General features: G+C 37.1%; 1 protein-coding gene across 4 annotated transcripts in view; it reads right to left on the reverse strand.

The window, feature by feature from the left end:
* Positions 1-5,342: 5,342 nt before the first annotated feature.
* The window catches only part of LOC149257394 (zinc finger (C3HC4-type RING finger) family protein / BRCT domain-containing protein), a 76,527-nt gene continuing 58,857 nt past the window's right edge, over positions 5,343-23,012 (reverse strand). The window contains exons 4-9 of one of the 4 annotated variants that reach the window (XM_089414248.1): positions 7,198-7,408; positions 6,994-7,083; positions 6,356-6,883; positions 6,062-6,250; positions 5,776-5,958; positions 5,343-5,472 (exon numbers count right to left, since the gene is read on the reverse strand). In XM_089414248.1, coding sequence (XP_089270374.1) covers positions 5,776-5,958; positions 6,062-6,250; positions 6,356-6,883; positions 6,994-7,083; positions 7,198-7,408 — 1,201 coding nt within the window. In that variant the 3' untranslated portion in view covers positions 5,343-5,472. The other 3 variants (XM_089414246.1, XM_089414253.1, XM_089414257.1) reach the window with 3 other exon arrangements.

Genomic DNA, 23,012 nt, shown 5'->3' on the forward strand with positions numbered 1-23,012 from the left:
CCATATCCCCATATCGCTCCCAAGGCGACATAGAGGACCCGACTACCTTGGACTCCATAGCGGCTCAACTTAACACTACATTTGAGCATGGAAACTCTGAGGGAACAACGCTACGACGATCGGAATGAATTGTTACATCAACGACCTCCGACACACGCAGAATGAACTCCTGGACTCTCTAGATGGCCTTCGATGGCAACTTCAGCGAACAAATGACCACCTTCATGCGTTGGAGATCTAGGTAGAGCATATTGACTACCACATGCATGAGAGGGCAGCATTCTTTGCAACCCCACCACCGTTTCCCCCCAACCCTCCTCCGTAATGTGTAATTCTGGCAAATTCTTTTCTTGTGCTACTTTTGTTTCGGAAATAACCAAAAACACAGGTTGTCTTGGCTTCCTTACAGACTCAATTTTGTTCAGAGAAACTCTCTTGTTACCTCTTAAGCTTGTTATTTTGCCTGGTGTGGCAGCAATGATGTATACAGTTCAGTTGTTGATGTACGATGTTTTAGAAATTTTGATAATAATACAGTTACCTTGACCAACAAAAAAACGATACATAAATATGTAAAAAAAGATCCTAACTACAAAATATTATTTTTATTATTTTTTAAAACTCTGCAAAAGAACAAAAAATTTCATTATAAAAAAAATTGTAAGGAAAAATAGAAAACACAAACTTGAAAAATCATTTAAGAACAAGTAAGAAGAAAGAAGAAGACAACTTGAAAAATGGTTAAATAACAAATATTTAAAAAAAAATGCATACTTAAAAAAAATTGGTGTCAAAAATATGCCATGAAAAGAAAAGTTTATGTTTTTTAAATCCACACGAAAATCAACAACATATATATATATATATATATATATATATATATATATATATATATATATATTATGTTTCCCACGTTCCCATAGGCACAACTTGGTAAAACTAGACGACAAGGTCGGACGCTAAAACTAGTAAACAAGAAGGATCTCCCCCCCAAGTAAACTCCGACAGCAAGCCAGCATTGCCAGGATATGGAGCCAGCCCACTTGTGCTCATTTTAGTGCTACCAACTGTTCTACCCACCTAGACATACAGCCTGCCTCACTTACCCCACTTCGGATGGAAGAAGGGCTTACAATAAATAGAGGAGCCGTTGGACGGGTGGGCATACGGCACACAGGCTTCCATAACACTTGCTTGAGGAATCATAGTAGTAGCAGTGGCACTATTCCTCTCTTACTCTACCTACCTACTATGTGCAACCAGGCATAATACCTAAGCGTCAACCTTTCGCACTTAAGCAATATCTATGTTTCCCCGACCAACAAGTGAAAAGAGCTCTACCAACTTGACTTACCTTATTACTTGCCTTCCCTTCTAAGCGTGCCTTAGCGACTGGCTTATGAGAGAAAGCTATTCCAGCCTGGACTGGACTGGATATATATATATATATATGTACACACTTAATAATATCTGAAAATTTAAAGCGTCAAAAATAAGCCCAAAAAAAGGGGCTTAATGTTGAATCAACACTTTTCAAAATTGGCATGAAGATCACTAACATTTAAAAAAAAATATGCATACTTAATACATAAAAAAATTTAATGTATCAAAAATATGCTCCAAAAAAATGTGTATTCTAAATCAACACTTTTCAAAATCGGATGATTTTTTGCTACCTCTAAAGTCAAAGCTTGGTCAAGTTCCCATTTTATTGGTAATTGTGTTCACTGTATATTTTGGAGGGAAACCTTATCTACTTCACTTCTATTGGATCTTATATTCTCTATTTTGAGCCAAAAGGAGGGTGCCTCACTTGAGAGCTATTAATAGCAACTGCAATTTATTCTTGGGAGAAGAGAGCACTTAACCTTGGAGTTTGTCATACCTTATCTAATGTGCATTTTCAAAGATGTTGCATGTCAAGACAAAGTAAGTAATTTTTGGAGGTCCTATTTTGAGAAAGTTGTATCTATCCTAAGAAAAGGAGAACCATCCCTCTTCAGAGTCTATCTAGTCTATCTTATCCATCATGCATGCAATGCACTATTCCAAGCAATGTATGTCATTACTCTTGCAAATTTAGTTCACCCTCCTTATGGAGATTCATGGCACATATTCAAATGTTTCACTTTTTTCCCAACCAAATTGATGCACACAATTTGGGGAGTTCAATATCTATAGGTTTCAATGATTATTCTTATTGGATTTATCTTCTATCTTCAATGGAATAGTTTACACTACCCCTCTTCCCCATGCCTTCCTCTCCACCCCGTCCCCACAAAAAAAAAGACATTCATACCATGGTTGCAATGCTTTTCTAGCAAATTTTTTCCTTATTTTGTTTGTTATTTGTTCTAATTCAAGCATGAAAAGGGTACATCACTTGGTGCTTTATTATGATTTTTAAAATAAATCTTCATGTGTGTATTGGGTGTTCCTCTTTTGTTGACTTTCCTAACTTTCATCATACCACCTAAGTGCATGATTTTAGGGTTTCCAATATAGATGTGAGATTTTGAGATTATTATTTTGCACAACAATCTAGTCTCAACCTATAATTAATGAAAATTAGAAAGATATGGATCAACAATTCTCTAGTCCTCCCACTTCCATTCTTCCCTTTTTGAGTCCTTTCATGTTCTGTTGGCTTGTGATATTGTTGGAGTTGCCCCCTTAGCATTCATGTGACTTTGTCCTTGAGTAATGTGATATTCAAATATTTGTACAATGACTCTATTTGCAAGTCCTTTGGATTGTCAATTCTATATTCTCAAACTTCATATTTACTGTTTTCAAATAAAGGATTAATTATTTTTAGTGGCCAACACTTTATGGATGAATTTAATGGTTTTATGTGAAACTTTATAGATGAAAGGCTCCAAGTAACATTTGCCTCAATTTTCTCTTCTAACTCCATGCTGATTGAAAAAAAAAAGTATCGATCTAACTTATACATAATAATAGTAATTTACTTCACTGATTTTTTATATGTTTACTTGTAGGTATCGACCTAACTTATACATAAGAATAGTAATTTACTTTACTGATTTTTTATATGTTTACTTGTAGGCTTGCAACTTTGGTCATAAATCTAAAATATTTTGTTATAGGTATACAACATTGATTTAATCGTATTTCAAGTATTTCCGAATTTCACTTGTGTGAGCGCAAAAATATGCACAATTTCATATATTTCAACAAGTGCCTATTGTAAATTTGAGATATTTTAAAAGACAGTTGAATTTTTATACATTGATCACTAGATATCCCCCTCTGCCCACTAAGTTATCAAGCATTAACCCTACGAGGAAGGAACCGTACAAACACTGGCACTTTGCCTATTGTCCATTCTCCGAGGACAATTTCGAATAATAATGCCCATCTACTCACCTTAAGAATGTAGTGGTTCCCCTTGATCTCTTGGTCCAAGCTACTCTCCAATCCCAATTGACACTCCCATCAAAAGATCAAGGACTCGAGCGGGATTGTGTGAACCCCCTCAACAAAACTTACTCGTGTGAGAGTAATGTCCTAGTCTCATGCTTTGGAAGCATTGAATGCTGAAGATGACATTTGGTTTTCGGTAATTTTTGCTTGGGGAATCTTCACTGGTGTGTGAAAAAATAAATTTACATATTCATGTATCAAAAATATTGGCACCATATGCCACCAAATATTTGTTGGTTTATTTTTGAAAAACAATCTAATTCTCTAATAACCATAGCTAATTAGAAGTTTCTTAAAAATGGTTATTATTTATGTCAAAGGTTGTCCAAATGAAAGAAGAAATTACATAGTCAAATAGTGTATCGTTTAATCATCTAATAACCATAAATAATAAGAAATTCATTGAAAATGGTTGTTATTGATATCAAAGGTTGTCCAATTGCATAGTCAAATAACATGTTTTGAGACCTTTTCAATAGCATATGGCACTCCCTCTAATTCCATAGGAATGAGGAGATATGAAATATTTTGTCAAGATGATCCAACCAAAGTACAAGCAGGCCCCATTTGGAAACACTATATTTGAAAGCATTTTTACTGCAATTACCTATCTCAAATAAGAGCATAGGATATGTGGTTCGAAAGCTTACTCTGAGACCTCTCCAACGATATATGGCACACCTTCTAATTCATCACCACTGAAGAGAAATGAATTTTTGACCATTCACTATACATTAAGTCAGTTACACCAGTTGACCCGGCCATTGGACAAGTTAGACCTAACCAAGCATCCAAACACACTATAAATAAGCATGAGAAGGAGCATTTCTAACTACTGGACTCAAGTTTTCAGTTTTGTGTTTAGCAAAGTAAAGGAGCATATCTGAAGTTCATACCTCATGAACTAAGAAGAAAAGTGAAGATGAGTTGAAGCAGCTTTTTGTGAAAGGATTTTGAAACATCTTTTGAAGGGTTTTGAGCATTGTTCTTGGGAAGGGTTTCTGGTTTGTTTGAGGTTTGTTTTTAAAGGTTGAGTTCTGCTATTTGAAGATGTAGTTCAAGTTTGATTTGAATGCCAAGTCATGGTGTCTTGAAAGCTAAGTTCAAGTTTGATTTGAAGTCCATGTCCTGGTTTATTGAAGGTTGAGTTAATGTTGGAGCCAACAATTACTATAAGTTGGTGCTTACAAAGGATTGTCGTCCTCATCTTGACAGGTTGGGCCATACAATTTTATTTTCAAGAACAAGTGAAAATCTGTCAAAAATAATGAAACACACACTGATTCACATCCCCCAATGTTTCCAACAAAGTTTGTTGCACATTGCTGAAGAACAATATAAAATCTTGTTCCAATAAAAAAAGTAATGCATTGATAAAAAATGAATAACAGTTTAAACTTGATCATCTTACATGAACATTTAATGTTCTGCCAACCAATCAATGTCAAATGTAATCTATCTATATCACGTATTTAATGTTATGCCAACCAATCAATGTCAAATGTAATCTATCTATATCACGTTTATTATTTATTGGAGTAAAAGTGCAAATAGATATCACGAGCACTATTTTGTACAAGCTGAACTATTTTCATTTCATTATCTAGAATAATCCCCTATTAACGACGATAAGATCCAATCAATAAAGGTAACATCTTGATATCGTGCAGATATGAAAACTAAGGAGATGTACTTAGCAAAATAAACAGTAAGTACATCACATTTGGACTTGCTGATTTTATTATTCGATCTGTACGTCAGAATAACAAATCCAAGAAAACAAGCTTCTCCACTCTTAACATAGACGTGAAGATTTTGAGATTCTCTTAACGATTGAAAGCCTTGATATGCTTTTGCAAACATTTCTGGTAAGTTTTGAGGTAATTTCTGTTATAACCATAACAGTGAAATTGTAGTCACTATTAAAGAAGAAATTTGCCTTTCAAAAGTCACCTTAGTTTGAACAGATAATTGGGGAGGAAAATAACGCAGCAACCCACATGTAGTCTTTAAATGTCAATAATTCTGCACGCGGTCACCAAGACTGTTCAATATATTTGATCAGCCAACTTGAAGAGCGATATATGAGAGACATAACAGGTAATTTGGTATTTGCTGAAGAAAAAATTTATTGATAAAAGCACATTATCACAAGGAATCCAATGAAATTGTTCATCGCTTGAACTGCAATCATAACATATTTCAACAAATTTGGGAGGCAACAATAAGAAGTTTAGGTTTCAATCATCATGATTTCACATCAAATAATGGTGAAGGGAAATCTACATGCACTAAAATTTATCCAACTATAGTCTGCACGAATTGTACCTATGACAATTCATAGAAGGGCCTTCGGCCAGAAGTGCAAAGTGTACAAGACCACTGCAAACCAGGAAAAGGAGGCAAAGGCGGATCCAAACAGAACGTATGCACAGCTCTCTTTCCACAGCGATAGCATCTCAAAAGGAGCTCTTCCGTATCTCTGCTGCTGCATATGTTGCATTGTAAATTCTGTTAAACACATACAAGGAAGCCAAGGTTAATTCTTACCATTATTTTGAATAGGCAACTAGTTAAGAAGTATAGTAACAATTTGATTGTGTAGGGTATTCACCGTTGTCAGTTGTATATCAGCTGCAATACCGTTTTCACCAAGTACCATAAAGATATTATCATCGGAAAGCTCAGGGAGTGTCTGAGAAAAGATTTTCTGGTCATTTGAACTAGCACGATTCGTAACTGTGATAAAATCAAATGACTTCAGACATAGAGGACAAGTAGGTTCCTTCTTCTTCTTGGTGACCTGCAACATAATTCAGATCCAAATACGTTTGGAAGTTGAATAAATGTGTCCAAAATATTTTTTTTTAATTGCAGAAACCTTGAAGTGATAAGACCTAGGATGTACCTTTTCAACAGCCCATCTGCGTATGCACTTAAAGCAGAAACGATGACCACATGATAGAACTCCCCTGGAAGAACTGGACTCTGTCCAACAGATTGCACATGATATCTCACTTGCAGGGTTGGAGGCAGGCACTTTTGGAACCAAAGGCATCTCAGTATTAATTCCCAATTCCATGTCCATGCCTGATGTAGATTCACAGGACTGAGCCTCATTGGAATTTTTAACATTTTCAGCGGTTGTACAATCTACAATTTCATTAGCAGGGTTTGAAAAAGATACTGCTTGGCCTTGTTTACCATCAATTTCTAGATTTTTCAATTCACTGTTGCTCTCTTTATCCTCACCAGAATTACCAATCCTAATTGAATCTTTCTCATTACCACAATCTGATATTTTAACTAGCCGCCGTTTCTTTAATCCTCTTCTGTCCATATTTTGCTTCGAGGTTAAGATTTGAGGAACTTCATTTTTGGCCTTATCAATGTATGTTTTTCCATTCTGAACCATATTGGCATCATCCTGCAAGGGCTAGTTATAGAGGCAATCACCAGATAAAAATGTCAGCACAATGTCAAATAAGAACATGAGAAATCTAGCTTTGGGCCTCATTCAAGAATGACACAACTCAGATTTCTCACATGTGCATGGACTTTTGTGTGTGCCATTTGCCTTTCAGCATCTTTGTTCTTGGTCTTGAAGCTTGGCCTGTCACTTTTTGTCATAATATTCTGGGGCAAAAGTTAAAAATTATTAAAATTAAATTAATCAATAATGCTATTCAGACAATATTCTTTTATGGCCCTCGGAAATTTTTAACAAAACAATTGAGAAAAAAAGCATACCTCCTGATTATTTCTATATGTCAATGATTCTGCCAGTATCTGTCTCTCATCACAATTCTTGTGCATTCGCAATGGTGATTCCCTAATGAAAATTGGTCTTGAATAATTGGCTGGTGTCGCTGCCTGATCATGGGATGAATGATTTTTTTTAGGTCCAGTAACTTCTGTGACTACTGAAGGCTCCCATAGTAGAGGCCCTACTTCTCGGCCACTGCATTTTATCATAAGTCTTAAGTTCTTACTTGTACAGAAAATCCACAGCAACAGGAGTCATTTCATTGCCCTTCCCCAAAGTAAGAGAGATAACTACATCCATAAATTGTATTGAACTTTATCCAAGTCATCAAATAAACAGGCCAAACTAATAAAATGAGCCAAGATAACACCTTGCTGATAAATCAAGATTATAACTGTTTGAACATGAACAGAACAGATTTTCAATAAGGAACTATAAGAGATGAAACAAATGTGCTTTCAGCCAGAACTAGATTCATAATTACATGTGGAACCTGGTACAGATGATAACCATAATGCAATTGAAGCAATTTTGGAGGAATGCAAATCTCTGAGATTGAATGGCTAAGACTACAATATTTATCTCTCAGCAGAAGTTACAACACAAAAGTATTCCTACCAGCTTATTTTGATGAGGAGATTTAGATATAGTTGAATTGTTAGTGTTACTAGCTCACACAGGTATTTCCATGAGGGTGTCTACTTATAGAAATTGTCATTAAATGTATCCTATGTTTTTTCCAAAAGTTCACTTTATCAATTAAGTGAACGTCATTTTAGTAAAATGACTTTCAAGTTTCAATTTATAAAATGACTAAAAAGGGTCAATGATTTAATTAAAAGATAGTCATCTCATAGTTAGATCTTTAACGGTTAACCGTTGAAGGTTAGGTTTTTCGTTCATGTCAAAGTTATACAAGACAGAGTGGGCAAAAGACAAAGACACACAGAGCATTAATTTCGCAAGTCACATGAAAGAAGGAGAAAATCAGACATCTGATTTCAGCCATTGGCGAGGAGTTTCAGCAATAGTTCAACAAGGAGAAGGCAGCCAGCTATCATCGAGGAAGAGCAGCCATACAGCCCAACAGAGCATGTCATATATTATTATTATTATTATTATCATCCAATTTTAAGGTCACAGCCAAACAAGACACCAAATTGGTGTATGAGACCCCCTTGTTTGTGGGACAAGGGACCCACCTCTGCGCAGCGATTTGACTGCTAAGTCTACAAAAGTATATATACTCTACCCCCTCTGGTTTTGAACCTGTGACCTCTTAGGAGGAAACACATGCTCTTAAGGTCTTGAAGGAGGCTTCATAGCATTGCACATATTTGACAATATAGGGAAACTCATTTTATAGCAGTCAAATCCACTAATTCCGCTAGTGACATAGCACAAATCTTCATAAAGGAGATTGCAAGGTTGCATGGCATTCCCAAGAAGATTGTGTCAGACAGAGATGTTAGGTTCACTTCCAAGTTTTGGAAGGAACTGTTTGCGGGAATGGGAACAAAATTGGCATTTAGTATAGTTTATCATCCCCAAACAGACGGGCAAACAGAGTGGATTAACAGAATTCTTGAGGACATGTTAAGAATGTATTTAATGCATCAGCCAAAGAAGTGGGAAAAATATCTTTCACTTGTGGAATTTGCATACAACAATGGATACCAAGAACCCATTTGAGGCATTGTATGGCAGGAGTTGCAACACTCCTTTTAGCTGGAGTGATCTAGTTAACGAGGTCCACGTAGGACCTGATATGCTCAAGGATATGGAGCGCCAAGTCCAAATAATGAAGCAGAATTTGAAAGTGGCACAGGATAGGCAGAAAAGTTATGCAGATCAACATATGGTGCACAAAGAGTTCCAAGTTGGGGAACATGTTTATCGAAGGATTAAACCCAAGAAGAGTTCCCTAAGGATTGGGACATGTGCCAAGTTGGCACAACGATATTGTGGGTCATTTGAAATCCTTGAGAGGATTGGACCAGTGTCATATAAGCTTGATTTACCTCCTTCAGATAGAGTTCATGATGTTTTCCATGTTTCTTTACTTAAAAGATACGTACAAAACTCTAAACAAGTGATTGATTGGTATGTGCTACAGGTGGAACCAAAGGGAGAGTTCCAACCAGAGCCAATGTGCATTCTATATATGAGGAGTCTCATGCTCTGGAATCAATCCATAGAGAAATTCAAGGTGTAGTGGAAGCCCTTTGAGACAAAGGAGGCCACTTGGGAAATGGTTGATGCCATGAAAGCTAATTATCCCTTCTTATTTGTTAGTTAAAGCAAGCATGTATATGATTGTAAATACTATATAGAGTTGTGTATTATAAAGCTCCATGAAACAGTATGAGTTGTGTTTTCTTTCTGTTGTTGCATATGGGCAGATGAACACCGAGGGCGGTGTTGCCTCAAGGGGGAGGAGACTCTGACAGCTCCACCCATGGCCCTCCAATCAAATACATTCTAAATATTTTTGCAATATGTGAAATCTAAAAGAGGTGGTTGAGTCAAAAGGACACGGATTCCAAAGTTAGGGAGGAGGACTGCTTGCTTGGGATGATGTGGTTTCTTGTGCAGAGAAAGAAACCTAAATTGCAGGACAGCCATTGAAAACTGGTTGGTGCAGGAATTTAAGAGACTGGTTCTTGAATTAAATGAGTTGCAAGAGAAAGTATGCAAGCCCATGTTGCTTGAGAGACACCAATGAGAAAAGAAGACAAGAAGTCCAGCAAGGAGATTGCACATTGCAGGTCAACAAGGACGCAACAGCAAATGCAAAACAAGTGTTGGACACCTAATCTTCTAAGGGTTGGTGTGGAAGTTGAACAGTAAAAGGGAGTCCAAGAGACCACTTGGAACATGAAACCAAGGATAACTAGACTTGTATAAATATATATCATTGTGAATAATAATTGACTTCAACAAAAATCTAAGTTGGAATGGTTGTAGAAAGAAAAGAACTTTGGGGGGTTGGAAAGCATTTTATGCTTTTCAAAATAGGTGTAGAGAGGTAGAGTTATGGGACTGGAAAACCACTCAAACTCTTTTTGGGCTTCTAGTGATTCTGGTGATTCTCTATGGTTGTGAACTGTGGGCTAGCAATACATCCGACATGCAGTGGAGATAAATTGAGAAAATTCAGAAGCATTTGATTACAAACAAATTTTAAGATTAAAAGTGCAGTTCCTTATGATATCTTGTTAAGTGAAAAGGGACTGCTCCTATTGAAGCAATTGCTATGGTGCGAGTCATAAGGTATTTAAAAAAAATTGAGCAAATGGAAGAGGGTAGATGGCCTAACGTTGTCTTTAATTATAGATTGTGCAAAAGCAAAAAAAATTGGATGCAACAAAATAACAAATGGTTTAGTAAATGGGGTATTTGCTTGAATGTGTGTCCCATAAACAGCAAAGAGATAAAAGCTTTTGTTATGAAAAAGTTCCACAAACGTACTTGGGATAAGGAGCTAGGAATAAAGAAAAAAATACTATATTGAAGTGTTTAATCCCACTCATAGTCATCAACCAAAAGCATACATAGAAGCCAATATCTCTTGGAGAGCCAAAATTCTTATTACTCAGTTAAGGACTAATTCTCATCAACTCTGTTGTGAAACGGGGCACTGGAAAAGGCCAAAGGAAGTGTGGGAGGAAAGAGTATGCATTTTTTGTTCTTCCGAAAAAGTGGAAACAGAAAAACATTTCATTTTAAAATGTGAGGCCTTCAAAGACAACAAGGAAAGTTATGCAAATATGCTGGCAGCTAGCTCTTGGGATAATCTATTTAGTGAGGGGTTTGTCGAGAAGCTAGGAGCATTTATTTTGAAGCTTCACAGAAAAAGGGTCGAATACATCAAGCAGATGAAGAAGCAATCTATCCCATAGGCTATCTTTAGCCTCGTGGATGTTAAAATAATTTCTTCTTCTTCTTCTTCTATCTCCTATCTTCGCGAAGGTAAGGCGAGAAGCCTTCGAAGGTGTGCAAGAGGCAGACAGAGAAGGCAGAGGAATTCAAGCACCCAGTGAGAGTGAAACAGCAGGCAACGTTGAAGAGAAGAGAAGAGGATTCGTTCTCTGGTTCTGTGGAGCTTGTGGGTTGAGGTTCTAGACTTTGGAGCCCTGTAACAGCTTGGGGTCCCTGGAGGTTGTGGGTTGAGATAGGATCCCTGGAGCCCTGTAACAGCTTGGGTCCCTCGAGGCTATGGGTTGAGACAAGGCTCTTTGGAGCCATGTAACAGTTTAGGTACTTAGAGGTTGCGAGTTGGGATGGAATCTCTAGAGCCCTGTAACAGCTTGGGTCCCTTGGAGGATATGGGTTGAGATAGAGAACTCTGGAACCCTGTAACAACTTGGGAAGAGGCCATCCTAAAGCAACATCAAAGGAAGATCCGATTGATGACTTATGGTTACTGCATTATTGAACAATGGACTTTGGACTCCTTAGAAGGGGGTGAATCCCTGTGTGAGTTCTTAAGGTCAAGCAGAGTACCTCTAGACTCCCTATGTTTATAAAAGAAGTGGAAATCAACTAGTAGGATTAAAGGGTACCTTCTGGAATCCCTATTTCAGTTGGAAGTTGGTATTCAAGTCCCTCAAGCAAGCATCCCCCTCAAACTCTCGAATTTGGCTCGGGGTGACAGCTGCAACTAACTGTGGTTGCAGTTGTCTATAGTTGGGTGAAGAGTCATTGTCCCAGACTCAGTTTCCCTGGAAGTTCAAAGATAAGTATTTGCTTATACCTATTTATCAGTTAATGAATGTGTGATGCACTTCTGATTGTAATAACTCTGGATTTTGGGACTACAATTGTGTTGTTAATGTTGGGACATGTGGTTACATCTCTATGAGGATATGTCGCAGATGGGCATGCTGAATATGCATGTGTGTGTTATTTCTTTGGAATGAATGACACTAATAAATAAGCTAAGTAGTGTGTGAACCACTGAACTAGAAATAAAATGGTGTGAATAAGTTGTTGATGTTGATCATAGAACATTTGATGCAATAAACCACATCATAATAAAAACAAAGCCATAACGCTGAGTTGAACCTTGTTCTGAATGAAATGGATAACTGTGTTGCAAATCACACATGAACAAATAAATAACAAAGAACATCATGCCATGTTACAGGATGTAGCAAAAGTCATAAGAAGTTGGAAACAGTAGGCTCAGAGGCCCTTTTTATTAATATAAAATCATTACATGGAAGATCGTCTACCTAGCTGGCTTTGCATTTGCTTACATCAACTTATTTGCTTAAGTTACAAACTATTGTGTTGCACGGCAAGTGTTGCATTAACACAGAAAGGTTTGTTTCCCTTGGGGTCGTTCAAGCCTCATATGCTCAACATAAATGGCTTCTCAGCCATGTATCAGTACTCTAGATATATTCCACTAGCATCAGGGCATAGCTAGTTCGGCCTTGAAAGGTTTTGCATAGAGCCATGGAGCTTCTTACAGGCTCAACATGGACTTTGGTCCTGGCAGTGTGTGGCAGGCGAGATGGAGACCTTTTAGGAGCTCACACCAAGCCCATGGTAGGTAAGGGTCATGAAAATGCCTATGTTGGCATGAGTGAAATTCCATGTCCAAGAACGGGGACTGCAAGCAGGCCAGGAAGTCCTTGAAGTTGGATTGGCTCAAGCTCAGGAAGGGTAGCACCTTAAGAGGCCTTAATGAATCACTGGTGTTGGCATGAAGCCTTGTCGTTGATCTTGGGATTATTCAGACCTCTGAGACAGATTTATGGTCGAAAAGATTAGCTTAAGTCTACGCAATAGTAGGGCTTGTCTTTGAGGCGACTGCGGAGATCCCCATCTAATTCATTGCAAAAGGAGAGGTTGAAATTCCTCAGTCGCGTCATGGCAGAAATTGAAGGAAACGTCAAATGCACGTAGAAAGGTAAGATGTAACCTTATAATGCACTGGGCAAACCCGATCCTTGGCTCTGATCAAACCCTGGACGTGGAGGCCTTCAACTGGAACAGACAAACTTGCCTCTAACATGATTGGACAAGGAAGGTTGACGTGGCCTAGAAGGTTCACCCCAGAACATTGCGAGTACGCAGGTTAAGGAGGGAGACGGTTTGGAGCATCGAGATGACATGGCAGGTTGATGTGAGCTTGGCATTAACAGCATTGGCCAGAAGTGTGGCCCACTGGCCAAGTGGCCTAGAAGTCTAACCTGGAAGAATGAAAGGAAGGCGCAATAGGAAGCATCGGAAACACAAAAGCGGAATGATGTCACCTGACGTCACCCTGGTGGTCTCACACCAGAAAAATGTTGGTGCAGGAAAATTGGATGTGCCTAGCAAGGCCTAGCGAGATGACGTAAGGGGGTACATGGTCAGGCTCGCACCACTGACAGGGTGTTATTGGTCACGGACTGACCCACTTCCTGAGTCAATCTGACGAGTGCAGCCTGGCAGGTTAAAGTGGGAGTTAATTGAAAAGTGCTGAGAGGAAACAGGTAGGATGACATAAGTCATACCACACGGGATATGCACAAATCCAATTGGTAGAGAAGGGTCCCGCCAGCCAGGTCAGCCTGACAACATGACCCTGAAAAAATAAAGTGGAGCCGCAAATGAGGCTTTGGGGTAAAGGAAGCGAGATGAAGTGGCGAAAGCTGCAGTGGCAACCGAGAACTGTCATAGCGAACCAATGGGAGAAGGGACCATACAGTTCCACCATCCACGCAAACCCAGCAAGAGAGCCTGGCAATTGGTAAAGAGTGTTCTCTGGAATGCGTCGAGAAGGACCCGACGGGATGTCATAGGCTGGTTACGTTGGCCATACACGCAAGCCCGACGATATTCTAATTGGTGGGAGGTGGACACACAACTAGGTCAGCCCAACGCTGTGAGCGAAGAGAAATAAAGCAGTGTCGTGAGAGAAGGCGTTGGATTATTCTGACCAGGATGACATGGGCTGGTAGCGACGATAATTGGCAGTTAGGTTGTGGACCAATGCAAAGACAGTAGAGAGGGGGCCGTTGGGCCTGACTTCCATGTAAGCTTGGAATAGAGAGCCTAGCAAGTGACCAAGCGCATAATTTGGGAACCACCGGCAGAAAGTAAGCGAGGTGACGTGTCCTGAGGGACCCACCCAGAAGGCATTTGGCTAATGTGGAGAGCAGAGACTCGTAGGGTTTTAAGCAGCATAGCGAATATACATATATATGTGTCTATATATAAATATGGAACTATTAACGTGACAAAAAAATACCCCATTCCTATAATGGTAACCTGAGGGGTCTGGTGACATTAGATGCATGTTTTAAACATGCATATCAATAAAATCTTAATTCATAACAGCCCTATTCTAATCCATTGGGGTGGGTGGAAAGCGTGCTTGATTTCTTGTATCTCTTATCACAACCATCAAGGCCTTGTTGATTTTTCGTAGGGTCTCCTGTACTGATAATAGCTTCTAATGATTTAGTTATGTTTCACTTTCTTATCCATTATTCCATCATTAAGCAATTGCAAGGAAGACATCAACAATATAACACTTATGACAGTAGGATCCAGAAGAGACATCCAAACAAAGAACACAAGAGTTTACCCTGGGAAGAACCCACATGGGGGAAAAACCCAACAACCTTTTCCTTAGCGAAATTCTTCAATTCAACAAGAGACACACCTAGATCATCTAATCATTAAGAATGCTTGGTCAAACCTAGACCACGGCCTCCTAGTCAATTCATATCACTACCCAATAACTTTGATCGGGTTAGGCATGCTCCTGTACCAATCAACATAGTCCTCCAACTAAGTGTGGTCCTACAACCCAAGATTTCAAACCTGCAACTTTGTATTACCTCAGAAACTTGGCCTTGCTATTTCTCAAAGCATCGACCTTATTTTCCTCAGGAATTCGTCCATGTTTAACATAGATTCATCCTTTTTCCTCATTAGAATAGTACCTCAAAAACTTGTCTTTCTTTCATCAGGAATGTGCCTTAAATTTGTCTTTACTTCTTGCCTCAAACTCATCCCTTTCTCTTGCCTTGGGAAGTTTGAATTTGCTTAAATAGAACCGATCCAAATTGTGCTCTTGGAGGAAGGTCGAATGTCTCATATATATATATATAAACCAATTTTAAGGTCACGACCAAGCCAGACACCAAATTGGTGTATCAGACCCCCTTGTTTGTGGGACAATGGACCCACCTCCGCACAACGATTTGACTGCTAAGTCTACAAAGGCATACATACTCTACCCCAGTCTAGTTTTGAACCTGTGAACTCTTAGGAGGGAACACATGTTCTTAACCATTAGGCCCACTCACGCTATTAGTTTTTTGTTGCGTTGAATGGGTGCCTCTTAGGTTGGGGCCGACTTTACTAGCATGAGGTATGACCTAGCTATTTTGGAGCTAAAAAATCATTTTTTCAAAAATTCAAATTTTCTCATTTAAGATTTTTTTCTTTTTGACACTAGCATGGAAAACATGCTTTACATTTGTTATTATAAATACATCAAGATCAAAAATATTAATTATGAGTATTGACCATAGCTACAAAATTCAACACTCTCTCTTAACCAGGGAGGTATTCATAATGACTATTTAGATGCTCTCATGTTGACAAATTTCTCTAAGAAAAGGTTATAACAAATCATCACCATAATCGGGCCAACAAAATGTGACACATGGTGACCCAGTATCATCAATCAATTACCATAATCTAGTCAAACAACTTTGACACAGGGTAGTCGACAGCATCAACAAGTTGCCATAAATTATGGTCGGTACCTCTAACCTAAGGTGTCTCCTCACCATAATCCTGATCAGTAATCCTAACACATGGTACATCATTAGCATCAACTAGTCACCATAATTCAGGTTTACCTGACACATGGTATAGAGACTAGTCATAGTTCACCATCATTCTAGTCAATATTTTGACACATGGTGAATCTCCAAAGGCCACACTCCATCTGAGCCTAATGCTAAATGAGCTTGATGTTGAAAGGCCACACTCTATATCAGTAATTTTAGGCCTTTAGGACCATTCTTCCTAATTATGGTCAATATACTTGACAAAATAAGAATGATTGTCCTCTATTGGACCATTCTCCCTAATTATTGTCAACGTACGTGACACAGGAAGAATGATTATCCTCTGTTAGACCTTTTTTCCTAATTCTAGTCAACATATGTGACGAAGATGTCAGTTCATGATGTTATTTCATCAACACTCCCTCTCACTGAGAGAGGCATTCTCAACAAGTCCAAGCTTGTCCCTGAAGTATATCTAGACTTCATCATAGGATAGAGGCTTTGTCAGCAACCTGCTAGAATAAAACTGGAGCCATATTGATTCCTTCTTTACCATATCTTGGTCCTAGATCTCACTGTGCTTAGACCTATCATCAAGATCGTCACCTGCATTTGATCAAGACAATCCTGCAAATAACCTTTGAAGCAATATTGCCTCTCATCTTGCCAATCCAACAACAATATACTCGGCCTCTGCAATATTGAATGCAACAAATCACTGCTACATGCTCATCCATGAAATTATAATGGGGCCCAAACTAAAGCAATATCTTGATGAACTCTTTTTGTCTTCAGCATTCTCTGCCCAATCTAAATTTGCAGTTGTACTTCACAAATCTCAAATCACAACTGGCTTTGCCATGACCAGCTGTACCATGCTAATACTCCAACCCATATTGAGCAACATGCTTTGGCTCATAAAACTAATCAGCTTCTTCTCATTGGGTCCATCACCACAATTGCTTTCCTGTCACCCTGATTAGGTGTTTCCTCTCACACTGAAACATATCCTGTTGTGGTAATTCAAGTTGCTCCCTTTGCTATTGTTGCCTTCCAACATATTAGCTATCTAGCTTGAAAATGTCAATGACAATTCATCATCTCGAACTCAGAGGTCAATTCCCTTTGAAGCTAAAACAAGGCTCTCTAACTGCTCCCTCTGTTACAGAAGTAATTCTTTATGCTACAGTTGCTCCCTCTGACACGAGTCCTTTTGCTTTTGTCAGAGACAAATCATAGAGGATCATCCTTGATCCATTAATCCAAAAATACCAATCCCAATGTGTCTACTTGCAATCACACAAATTCTTCTTCAATCATGAAGCTCTTTCTCATGCACAACCTGAGGTAGCTCTATGTACACTTCTTCCTCCTTAATTACTTCATTGAGGAAAGCAATCTCTGCATCAACCTGGTGCAATTATCTAGACAATGATAATATTAGTGTACCTCACAACTGGAGCAAACATCTTGTAATGATCCTCTCCCTCTTTCTAGGAGAACCTTCTGAAATCTTGCTTCTATGTTGCCATCTGTTGCATGCTAGATCTAGTAGATCTATTTTGGAAGTCCTTACCGACTTCTCATCGGCACAATCAAGGCATACTTCAAATTTGTTGATATACTAACTCCCTCCGAGTTCAGATTTCATCTAGTACAATAACACACATCACAATTCTAGGAAAGTCCTCTTGTCACCCCCTTCACTTTGTTCTTCCATTTATCGCCAAAGCCTTGGCAGCCTTCACTATGTACCTGCAATCCTCACTGGAAGGTCATGGAAGAATGATTACAACCCAGCAAAGGATACAAAGACAACAGAATCAACAACAATAGTAATAATCAAAGAAGAGAGAAATAAAATACTTATCTTTTGATGATTATAGGGAATATCGATTCCCTCTTGATCTTAGCTTTCGTGCATTCAGCTTGCGACTATATCATCCTTGTCCTCATCATCAGCATGATGTCATTCCTTCCTTGCATAGGCTAGGGTTTCTTCTTTTAGTGGAAATGTTAATCTAGGTTTACTCCTAGGGTTTTGTCCGTAAACATTAAGGCTTTCTTGTCCAAGCCCTTTTGGCCAGCTAGGGTTTTAATTTCAATAGGTCTTCATAATCCTGCAAAATCAATCCAAGGTTTTACAAATCCTAGTTTAATAATACTCATCTTTGCATTCTTTGCAAGTCCAATAGGTTGCGCAATGTCCAAAACTATAGACCCCTCATGTTGTTTACTACTTCAGCAATACTTGCAATGATACTTTCACATATATGTATTCTTAGTTAAACATCAACCTTTATCATAGTAAATAATAAGGGTACACTAAGTCCTGCAAGTGACTCACCTTTCTTGAGAGAAACTCAGCTTCTTTTTCATTGTAAGCTCAATCCTTTTATTCTAAACTTCTGGCAATCATAACATCATTAGTAGCAAATCATCTTTCTATATCAAAAATGCTCAAGACCATAGGATCCTCATGACTACTTGATTCTTTTTTTCAAATCAAGTAACTCAACCTCCATCAGCTCTTGATAATTAAGTAACAAGGGTTTCAAGAGATTTACTTCAGATTTTATAACCAAGCTTCTTGCGAATGACCATCTTAACTTCATGAACTTTTTGAGATCCAAACCATCAACTGTGCACTAGGCAAAATCTTAGGCAAGAATATTTATACAGTCATATTAATATTTTCGTGGAATGTCATGATTATTGGGTATGCTCAAAATGGGTATCGGAAACAAGCTCTAGAAGTCTTTTTTGAAATGTAGTGGGCTGGAATGTGTCCAAACCATTTCACTTTCACTAGTATGCTGAAAGCACATGCGGAGGATGTGATGCCTAAATTAAGCAAGGCAATACATGTCCATGTCATTAAATCTCAGCTTCAGCAGGATATCTCTGTACGGAATTCTACCATCGACATGTATGCTAAAAGTGGGAGTGTAAGGCATGAACATGACGTGTTTGAAAAAATGACAAAATGAGATCTGGGATAATGGAATACAATGCTAGTGGGATATGCATAGAATGAGTATGGTAAAGAGGCTCTAAATCTTCGCAAGAAAATGCAGTTTGCAAATGTGATGCTAGATGAGTTCCCTTTTTCCATTGTTTTTAAGGCATGTGATAGCTTAGCAGCTATGGAGCAAAGCAATCAGATCCATGCACTAGTCATTAAAACTGGATATGAATCTAAGGTCTTTGTGTCAAAAACCCTCATTGAGATGCTTGTGAATCACAGAAGCATGGGATGTGCAAATCAGGTCTTTGATGGCATGCTCAATCGAGATGTAATATTATGGAGTGGTTATTACTGGATATGTTTAGCATGGTGATGGAATTGAAGCTCTGAATCTCTTGTAATGAAAACAACGGACGTGCCTAAAGCCTGACCATTTTACATTTTGCAGTGCACTTAAGGCATGTTCCATCCTTACAGCTTTGAAACAAGGTAAGCAGATACATATACACATCATCCAAATTGGGTATGAATTGAATGTGTTGTCGCACAGATTGACACGACAACGCTCAGACGGGGGGCTGTCACTCTGATCCCCGATCTCTTCGTTTAAGCCTGTCTCCCGCGGCTAAGGGGGGTAGACCCTATGAGGTGATGAAGACCAACTGTCGACCAGTTGGGTTGGGAGACACGAAGAAACAAGCACTAAATTGATTTTGTTAAGTTTAATAGACCAGTGCCTTATGGAGTTAATGATTAAATGATTAGATGTTGCAGAAATATGAACCATGTAAAACAAACATTTATCATCAAATAACCCGAGCAATGTAAGATTTTCAACAAATGCACAACGCCTTAACGATGATCCAGCAATTAAACTTAAAGAAAAATTAAATGCTTTAAATGATCATAAAATTTAGATGTTGAATCAGCTACCACTTTCACATAGCTAACTTCAAGATAAACATTAAGTGTGTTTAACCATAGAGACACCAAAACTGAAATTTTCAATTTTTTTTTTATCAAAATATTTTTTTAATTTTTATATTTTTAAATATTTTTATTTTTTTTATATTTTTTATTTTCTAAGAATAAAACAAACTAAAATCTTAATAAAAATAAAACTTAAAACTATTCTAAATTAAACTAAACTAAATAAAACTTAAAATTATTAAAATCTATTCCTAAAATCAAATAAATCTAAACAAAATATTATTTTTTTTAATGAAAAATTTTTATTATTATTATTTTTTTTAAACAAAACTTAAAATTTAAAATCTAAACTAAAACTAAAGTTAAAGCTTTAAATCTAAAAATTAAACAAAATATAAAACTAAGACCTTAACTAAAGTCTAAAAAGGGACCTTTTATATTTTATATTTTTTATGATTTATCACTTTTATCATTTTGTATTTTTTTTAATGGTTTTTTGATATTGAAACAAAAAAAACCAAAACTAAATTAAACTACACTAACAGCTAAAACCTAACCATGTTACATAAATGACAATGAAGAAAACGAATTTTGCTTATAAAACTAAAATCTAATAAATCAAAAACTAAAACTAAACTTTAATTTTAAAATCTAAAATCTAAAAAGCAAACAAAAAATGAAAATCTCTAAACTAAAACAAAAATCTAAAACTAAAATCAAAATCTAATTTAATTTATGAAAATTGATTTTCTTTTTTTTTAATGTTTTTTTTAAATAAAACAAAACTAAATTTTTTTATTTTTTTTTAAAGTTGCAATAGAACAAAAATTAAAGTCCTAGTCTAAACTAAACTAAAGCAAAACTTGAAATTATTAAAAATCTAATCTAAATCTAAACTTAAATAAAAAAAAGAACTTTTTTTATCTTTTCATGAAAAAAAAAAATTATGAAAATTTTTATTTTTTTGAATAAAAATCTAGAAAAATGTAATTCTAAAATAATCTAATGCCAGAAAAAAATGAAAATCGAACTTTGATTTTTATAAAACCCAAAAAAAAATAAAAGGAAAGACTTACGCTAAACCGTAATAACACCAAAGTCTAAAAATCGTTTTTAAGCTGAACCCAAAAAATGATTTCTTCATACGCAGGCGAAGAAAAGACTTACGCATACGTATTACCTGGCCCGTGCTCTAAAAAAATTTCAAACTGCTTAGTGTACACGTGACGTCCAGAAGGAAAGTGTATGTGAAATCGTTCTGCAATCATGCGCTTGCAGTGTGTGTTCTTCAGCGACTGGAGCAGCGTGGTTTTTTCCCTTTTTTTTTGTTGTTATTTTTTTTTTTGCAGGTGTTGAAGCTGCGTTTGCTGGCAAAATAGGTTGCGGGTGAGGGTTGGCCTGAAGATGCATGTTGGAGCTGGATGAAGTATGGAGCTGAAGTGTATTGGAGCAACAAGGCGACAACAACAAAAACTTCGAAAGTTTGTTGTACGTGCAAGTTTTGGAGTGATGGTGATCGCTAGAGCTGCGTGATCTGGAGAAGGATTTGCAGGCAGCAGAATGGAGTGCGTGAGGAGGACTGTAGGATTTGATAACTGCTTGGAAGGGGTTTGGAGCAACAGAAAGCAACCCAGAAATTTTCCAGATTTTAAAATTCGAACCCAAATCAAAAGAAAATTTCGAAAAACAAAATCGAAATCTTCCTGCTAAGAAGAAACCAGGCAATCAATCTACAGAACTTCCACCAGAACCTCTAAATATTTTCCAGGAATCTTAATAAAATTTTGAATCAACTGTTCAAGATTGTCTGAATGAAGCCCTGAAATATTTCTCAAACCCTATGCCTGCAACCTGCAAAAGAAAAGAAAACCCAAAAATAGCATGCAAGGACTAAAAATAAAACCCTACAAACCAGCTACAAATTTACAGTATTTACAGATTTAAGGCTCTTTAGCAGCCAGATTTGTCAATAATCACAATAACATCATCAGAATTTAATTTTAATGTGAGATACTTCAGAAAACCCTGCATGCATTCATAAAAAATATTCAAATGATAAGCCCGGGATCAAGAACTGGCTGGGCTCTTTCAGAAAACACAACCCGGGAGTTGGCTGGTTCAGTCGCGAACTTCCCCTAACGCCCGGTAAACTCAAAACTAAGATTTCCTGCACAGCTTACAATCAACCATTAACATAGAGGGAAAAAACGATAGTGAAATCCAGATCAAATGGAGATACCTGCCATTATATTTCAGAATCTAAACTATCATTCAAACCCTAGAGATCAGACAAGATACATGTGCCTGAATCAATCTTCATCAAGCTAAAATCAATGACTGAAAATAAAACTATGCAGAAAAATAAAACAATCTTACAGCATTTCCAGAAGAGTAACACCAGCAAGATTTTTAACCCCAAAGTCTTTCTTTATTGCACAAAAAAAATGACTACAAGAGAGCTTTCTTTAGCACTAGACTCTCAGATCCCAATCTGATTTCAAATGACCCCTAGCACCCTATTTAAAGGAAAAATTCCCAACAGCTAGTTCGAGTGATCCACGTCAAAATGATCTCGACCGTCGATGAGGGTCAAGACATCTCTTAATCTCATCCGTCGAATTTTTTAATTCATTAAAAATTGAAATTCTGCATTTATTTACTCAAAAATATTATTATTTTATTATTTTTAGGTTTTTACTTTATTTTATTATTTTATTATTTTTATTTAAATTTTTATTTATTTTTTTATTTATTTTATAAATTTTATTATTTTTCATTTTTTAAAATTTTTATATTTCAGTCATTTATTTATTTATAATTTTTTAATCTTTTCAATTTTTAATTTATTTTTAAATGGATCCTCGAACTTAGCCTTTGGAAAAATCACCTAGGACCTAGGACTTAGGACTTATGAGGGGATTAAAACATTTTCTAACCCTCAAGACACTTTACATCATGACTTTTACAACTTTACATCTCAAGGGGGAGAACCCATTTGACATAGACCCTCATAAACCACCCAGTTTTGCGACACAACTATAATCTAGCAGATCAACATACTAGGATTCTCCTAAGATTCTAATGACAAAATCCATTC

This window comes from Pinus tabuliformis, chromosome 6 (genome assembly GCF_031772625.1).
Source record: "Pinus tabuliformis cultivar Carrire ecotype Pingquan chromosome 6, CPIR1, whole genome shotgun sequence".
Lineage (NCBI taxonomy): Eukaryota > Viridiplantae > Streptophyta > Pinopsida > Pinales > Pinaceae > Pinus > Pinus tabuliformis.